Source organism: Topomyia yanbarensis, chromosome 1 (assembly GCF_030247195.1).
Source record: "Topomyia yanbarensis strain Yona2022 chromosome 1, ASM3024719v1, whole genome shotgun sequence".
NCBI lineage: Eukaryota > Metazoa > Arthropoda > Insecta > Diptera > Culicidae > Topomyia > Topomyia yanbarensis.
The window spans coordinates 61,804,649-61,812,498 of record NC_080670.1 but is presented as its reverse complement, the minus strand read 5'-3'; the positions used below and the strand labels follow the sequence as shown (position 1 = coordinate 61,812,498).

Here is a 7,850-nt window from a genome sequence, read left to right as displayed (position 1 = left end):
TAAGGACCACTTATGTAATTGTATTTCCATTAGATTGCTTATTTTCTGGCAGTCCGCCAGCTTAATCCAAAACTGAAAACACCGCCAACTAGCCTCGGTCTCCCATATACATATCCGCAGAGGCCGGTGACGTAACTATCTTTACCATTTCTGCGAAAGATCGCATAGAGCTTCCCTGAAGGGAACGCTTCTTCTTCTTGTTCTTCTTTTGATTGAGCTGTTATATAGCTCATAAGGGCCAGTTGCGTGGACTATATGCCCAAGGGAACGCTTCAGTATCTCCTGGCACTGATTGTTTGCGGAACATGTCGAGAGATCATTTGGATTTCCCCCACGGTAGACACTATTCGAAATCTCTTCCGCAGAAATCATCTACATAATTTCCACCGCATTACCCACAACGAACCTGATTGCTACAATGGGAGGCTGTACTACCCGTTATATGCATATTTGACCCATGGTCTATGGGATTCCCTATATACATGGGACAATTATGCGTATAACGGCAGTGTATGACCCAGTTGTTTGCAATTAGTACAGTTCATGATCCGCGGCACAAAAAGGCCAGCAGGTAGACGAGCCTTAGTAAAAAGGAGGTAGTTGGGTAGAGCAGACCCGGCAGAGATCACCCGATAGTAGAGATGTGCGCCGCTGATTTGAGGTAAAACACCAGCGCGCTTATTATTTTTATCTGAAATTGTCGACGCGGCGGAAACGGCGCGGCGCACACCTTTACCCGATAGGAGTCTGAGTTGACACAGACTCTTTCAGTCAGCTGCAACTGAAGCTGAATATAAACATTTGCAGTTCAGCCCGGTTAGATGGTCGATATACTCTGTACTCCTTCATAAAAGACTTGTAACCATCAATATCGTTTACCTGCTTCAAATTATTTACCGTTACCCTAAGCTTATTAGTGCGAATTGTTCCATGTTTCAGTCAGGACCGAAAATCGTTCCACCACATCTCAAGAAATCTGCAATAGGTTTAAAAACTTTTTGTGTTTTGCCCAAAAAGATCACAAAAGGCCCGGTCTGGGAGCGCGGATATAACTTGAGCGGACGAGTCGATTTTATTGCGACCTTCATCTCACCTTGAGGTGAATCATTGTCAAGGGAGGTCACTTTTGCGGGATAATAGAAGAGCTTCTGTTAGAACGTACGGGAGAAAGCCAAGAGCGAAAAAAATCAAGGCAACTTTGTTTGAATAGCTGCATCCAGTGTTAACACAAGTACAGCTCTAACTACAAAAATATAGATTTTCTGAATTTTATTGGAACAGATTCTGTCTGATACAGATTTGTGTGAAACAGTACAGAATGGTACAGATTTTTGGCGAGCTATTCTGGTTAAGTGGTTACTGTTAAAAACTGGAAAGTCCAATGATGCGCTATAATGCGTATTACTTCCGATGTTTTGGACAGTAGAAACCGCATACGCAAACGGATATGGGTTTTTATTGTTTTCTTGCAACTATACCTCGTAATCTTGGATTATAAAATTGCTTTGCTATACAACACAATCCACTTTGGAAATTCCAAATTAGAATATCCTAGTGAACGGTAATGATTCTTTTAGTAACTTGATATTTGCAGTGAGGTAATAAAAGAAATTTGATTCTGAGTCATCTTGGTGACGATCGTCGCCCAAATACCTACACATATAAATTGACCTCTCCGTTAATTAGCTGCAATTATTGAGTGAGCTGAGGATAAGAATAGGGTTCAACATTCTATCAAAATTCAAATGAGAGTTGAAAGACCATCAACTAAGAGTTGTCTTTATTTCAGAACTAGGTAACCAGAACCATTATAATCCTTATTCTCCAATGAGTATGCAGGTGGCTGGAGGCAGCTTTCGGTACAGGTTGCGCGATCTGGGAACTCACAAACTCGCAAGCTTGGTATGAAGTGAAGTCCCAGTGGACAAGGTCTACAGCAAAAAAAATTAAAATATATTTCACAAGTTTACTATCGGTTATCGACTTACCTGATATGCTGAAAACCTCGATCGCACATGACGTACTGACTACAGTTCCATGGCACTGGAAGTAGTGTTAGAACATGTTCCACTTCATTCGAACCGTATTCGGGACACTTTTCCAGTTGACAATTTTCCTGAGCATTTATAAGAATGATAACACTAATAATTGCGATTAGAATACTGATAGTCGTCATTTTAAGCTACTTTAATCAAACAGCTTGGTGTGTGAGTATATTTCTTTATGAAATGTTATGTTTTAGTTCTTGTCAATTTATACCATTTTATTACCAGTCGTTCGCACACTTCACCGGTGCATGCGATTAATAATTGAACAAATATATAACACTTCAGAATGGGTGATTTTCGCGATTGGCGTATAGATAATCTAGTGCCGTTAGCAGTGCTCGATAGTTAATTTCCTGTCTGTAACCTATACAAAGCAAGATAAACAAACGTAATCAATGGTTCTGATCGATAGAAAACTAAATCAAAGTAATTAATTACCTATCTCCACGCCAAAGCATTTGCAAAGCACTTCAAACTCACGACTGGATATCGCTGTATGCAGGTCACGGACAGCCAGGGCGCGAATGAGCTGGTTGCGATTGATGACTCCTATACGGTTTCGGTCAAAGTCTTGGAATAGGGATCTTAGGTTGGAAACGACATCTGCATACCGAGCCAACTTCTGAAGCGATCGGGATGCAATTGTTCGCTCTTCAAAGTTCAGATGATTGTGAGGACCATCTTCGGTTGAAACGTGTTGCAGTGGGACCAACATGGGAGCCTTCTCCAGATCACATTGGTAGTCCACCTCGGCGACAGTGTCACCAAATCGCTTATAATCGATCGTATTCTGCAGAGGCGTTTTGAAAATCATGGCCAGAGTATGCACCTCCGTTGGCGTTAGATCGAAGGAAGCCGTTGATAATCCACGTTCGAATTGTTCCTTGGTTATGCGAAAGTGATTGAGTGGATCGAATCCTCGCATCGGGTCGATAATTCGTAGTTTCCTGCGCACTACTTGCCCTTTCACTTTGGCCAAAACACGAACAATATCGCATTGATGAGGATCGGGAGCGGTACGATTGTCTGCTGCGTTCAGCACTGCTAGTCTGGTTTGCAAATCTTCATACTGTAATTGATATAATTCGTGAATCGGGGAATAAGAAATATAATGTTGGTATGCTAGGATTGAAACCGGTAGTAGACGTTCGCTCAGAATCTCAAATAGTGTTTTCGTTTTTTGGAGCTAGCATCGCTCCGGTGCTAGCTTAGCCCCGTCACTAAGTTAGTGTCGGATTCTGATGAGACGCAAATTCCACGACAAATTTAAGAAAATATAGCGCAACCTGCCAAATGGAGATCGTATTGAATGTAATTCTAGATCGGTTCCACTAAATTTGAAAATTTTCACATTTCTTCATGTACCAATGTTCTCAGTTTTATGTACGAAAACGAACAGTAAACGAGATATGTTCACATTCTCCAAGTATTATTTAATCTTTTCAAACCACTTTTAGTTCATGTGTCATCATTTTCCTTTGAAAAGTACGTTGCATTCATTGGCGGGTTAAACTCAGTGTGTACAAAAACGATTCATAATACTTACGGCTGATCTTATCACAGGCATCGGATCAACATCATTCAAAAATTTCACGTAATTGAATCCCAAATCGTCTGAATACCGCTCGCTTAATGCATACCGTTGCTCTTCCGTTATCATCACACCTGCCATCGACAACGCTTCACCGACTTGGCTGCGAGTGATGTGCCCATTACGATGTGGGTCAAAGTCTTTAAATACAGGAGCTATCAAAACTCGTTTAGCTTCTACCAAGGTCCGAATACATCCAACGATTTCCTGTGTCAAATCGCGGTATTGTTGTTTTTGTTGCACTGGTTCGGATGCACCGTCTTGTGGCAAGTTTTTTATCCTATCTGGAGGTGATTCTACGACTTGGAATGGACCATGGTCAAGGTTTTTCAAGGTGAATACTTCATCGACGTGTTCAGCGAAACTAATCCAACATATTTTGTTAGCATCTTTCGGGTCCTGATAGCGTTCACAGATGCTTCTAATCTCACGATCTGTTAAGGGCAAACGATACAGCCCCGATAGCCCAAGTGCATCCATGGAGCGAACAAACTGACTTCGACTAATCCAGCCGCAAACTAACAGATCAAACTGTTCGAAGAACTCCCGAGTGCGTACTCTGTTTTCCCAAATGAACCGCTGAATACGATCCATTATTGTCTGGAAGTCACGTTCCTCCTTTGATGGTGTCAAACATGGATGGTATGCTAAATGTTTACCGAGTATTTCGGATAAATTGACCACACCAACCTCTGGTCTGTCGCTCTTGGGTAACGTAGCGGTAATGATTTTCGATGGAACATTGTTAACACTTCGGCGATCAAGTGGGCCTTTGCTATCCAAGTATCTCAACAGCTGATCGATTTCTTTCACAAACGACTCGTAGTCAATTTTATAGTTATCTACCATGTATCGTTTTGCCAAGAGGTCCCATTCATGAAGGCCAAACGTGATTCCTAAAAAGTACAAAACGCGTTTAAAGTACGCATAGGTGACCGATCCACCGTTTCGAGCAATTAGATCGTAGTCTTCGAAGTACGGTCGGAGAACCTGTTCCCGAAATTGTAGCGCTTTGGCGATTTGCATTAATAAAAGTGACAACAGTCGATGCTCGCTACTCGAAAGACTTTTTCTTGTTTTCAACACTCCCAATGATTCTTCATCTGATCTGATAACATCTAGAAACTGCGTATAAGCTACCCCTGCCGAGTCGGGCGTCTGGAAGTAATCTGCCAATTGGCAAATTTCGGCTCCGCAAATACATTCCCGTAGGACACAACCCAATACGTTGGCGAATTCATAGCCTTGTATAAATCCGCACGAACAAGGATCGTGTTCTTGAAGAGATTTACGCAGTTCGGAGTGTTTATGTAAGCTCTGGGATTGGCGAATTCGGTCACAAATCTTCCATACCGTGAACGTGCGATCGTTCTGCCAGAAGATACAAGAATACCATGTTGATACCACAAATATGTATGTAACATATTACTAAATATGTACCTCACGATTCATGTTCTCCTCGCACGGAAGTTTCATTTTTGAGTCGAAATGCAAATCTTACGGTTGGCCTTTTGAAGATTTTGATCTAAAGTGTTTTAAATTTCATCGGTCGATTGCCAGGCCTACTGAATTAAATGATTTGAAATAATGAGAACAACTGTTCCAACCGACGTTAGTTCAGTATTCTTAATCATTGGAAGAACTAATTGGCACTAATCAAAGGCTTTATAACCATTATACTCTCCCGATAGCACCCTGCAGCAACGGAAGAAGCGAGAATCGTTGTGGATGTGCTTCATAAATATGTAATATTATGAATCTCATTTCAAATTTCATCCCGATTCGCCTCTTTATTGCGCCTAGAAGAATTCCCGAAATATGCCCACAGCCGAGATATGTTGAAAAAAATATTCTTGAAAAGTATTGAATTAATGGAGCTTAATTAATTAATAGGCTGTTATGAGAAAAACTTACAGTTTGAGAAACTCTAAATAGTTTGTAACCCATAAGCAATGACAGCGACATGATGTTGAGGTGGTGGGTTTATTAACTATTTTCAAACTTACACCACCCCAAAGCTTAGCTCCCGTAGACAGGGTTCAAATGCTGATTATCTCTCTGATTACAGCTTAATCGTACGTAATAAGTAAACCAATCAGAAAAGGGCTCGTACACAACTCGATCGTATCGTGATCGTAGTTGAGAACCCGAAAGGAGTGCTTGCCGACGCGGCCCTGTCAAAGCAAAATGCGGACGAACATGGTCAGGCGATTTAAAAAGTTTGACGTTTGACTCAACTCGCCTGTGCTAATTGCCCCTAGAAACAAATGCAATTTGCGAATGCGATTTAAAGGGAATTTCAACACGTAGACAAATTTTCTGGCGACTGAAATGGACTTGGTTGTTTTTCGCGTTTTTCTAACATGGGGGTTCATGTTTGGCTTAGAAGCTAAAATTATTTTTTGAATAATTAGCGTGTTCTCACTTGTATTTTGTTTGTCTAGTGCACTTCATTTAGCCAACGAATGTGGGAAATTGTGGAATCGTGTGTAAGTATAGTAGAACAAGATCTCTAACCTAAAGTCTTAATGAACGTCAGATTGTGATGGTGTGCAATACTAATTTCACCATTGATTCTTCCTATGGGTTGGTGACAATTACCTAGTATACTGGTAAGTATATGAGTAGATAATGAATCCGAAAATAAAAATTATTTGTAATTTTCATATTGGGCAATTAAGGGCGATTAAATGGCGTGTTCCGTAAACGATTTGGGCGGCACAAAAAATGACGGCGGCAAATCACCCAAATGTTGCATTTGAAATAGCCTCCTAATTGCCAGCAAATTGCTGGAAAATTGAAGGAAAATTAGCGCATCCGAGTTGGCAAATAGCCTCCCGTTAGCCAGAAACTTGCCCTTTTTGACTGGGGGTATACAGTCCAAGATCACTTAACGGTGAAACCATGCGAAGATCGGATAGTGTTCGAGTAAGTGTGGCTAGCAGCCGAAGAAATAAGTACACACAAGCAGCAATTCATGTAACTCGAGGATTGACCAAGTGAATTTAAAAGCTAGCTTATAAAAAGTGCACCGTAATTAATGTTGACGATAGGATATTTCTAGACCAACATGAGAAAAGGGCGGAAGTCCAAATGAGAGTCTCTCTTTGGTTACTCTCTCTTCCGTCAATAACTCGGCCGCTTCTATGTTTGCTCCTTAACTCTTAACATAATATCCTAGACGACATCAGAGTCTTTCAATATTTATTGAAACAATGTTGGAAAGTTTTATGTTGACGCCATAATAATCGAAAGAGAAAGTAAACTCAGAGGGACTCTCATTTGGACTTCCGCCCTTTTCACATGTTGGTCTAGATTTTAGGATATTCGCCACGACGAGAGATAGTAGCGCAGATAAAAGATAAAAAAAAAGTCAATGCTGTTCCAGAGATGGAAACCAGTGCAAGCAATCACAAAGCATAATCAAAACCTGCATCTGTCCATTTTCGCCTGAAGAACCTTCAGGCGAAGGTTTTTTTCTAGTCAGGAAAACGGAAAAGTCCCTCCGATCCATATCGTGCACGTGTCGATTATTCTCGTCAGCCGCCGTTGGTCGGCATCACGGACCTCGCAGATTCAAGTAACGCTCCTGCCGCCATAGTACGCCGTTGAACTCCGGAACCCGTCGAAGTTGGACAAAAACGGTGTGGGACGCTCCTTGGTGACGACCAAGTTGAAGAAAAGAATCCCGGGCTCGAATAGCATTGGGACCGACTAGCAACATAAACGGCGGAAACAAACAGGTCAGATCCAAGTAGAAATAATCGAAAGGGTTAAGTTACACACTAACCAAGCCCAAGCTTGTTCAGTAATTTCTTTTGACGACTTGCTCAGTAAAGTGATATTTTTAAGGAGCTGTCAGCAAATCGTTTAAAAATTTGCGGAATAGTTTTCATTTTTTAGCGATTTTCAGTAATTTTTCGAATAATTTACTGAAACCGGCAATATTTTTCACTGAATTTATCAGCTCTTCTGTTTTTTTTCGGTACATGAACATTATCCAGTAAAATACTGACAGGTTGTTCGGCAAAATTGTACCAACGTTACCGAACCTCGTCAAAAACTTTCAAAACAGGTACAGCAAATCATCTGTCAAGTCGCCATTTTCAGAGGAAACTGCTGACTAACCAGTGTTTTTTGACGTTTGGATAGAACGGATTGCGGAGAGTTCGGTACCAAATTGTTTTACTGAATTGATTACCGAACGGTTT

The 7,850-nt window shown here is 41.1% G+C and overlaps 1 protein-coding gene across 1 annotated transcript; it reads right to left on the bottom strand.

Annotated features, from left to right (window-relative positions):
- Positions 1-1,771: 1,771 nt before the first annotated feature.
- Positions 1,772-5,162, bottom strand: LOC131676318 (uncharacterized). Its single transcript, XM_058955433.1, has 5 exons — positions 5,080-5,162; positions 3,595-5,010; positions 2,487-3,117; positions 1,989-2,412; positions 1,772-1,931 (listed from the first exon to the last, which is right to left on the bottom strand). Exons 1-4 carry the CDS (start codon positions 5,113-5,115, stop codon positions 2,330-2,332), a joined length of 2,166 nt encoding a protein of 721 aa, XP_058811416.1. The 5' UTR covers positions 5,116-5,162; the 3' UTR covers positions 1,772-1,931; positions 1,989-2,329.
- Between the last annotated feature and the right edge of the window lie 2,688 nt (positions 5,163-7,850).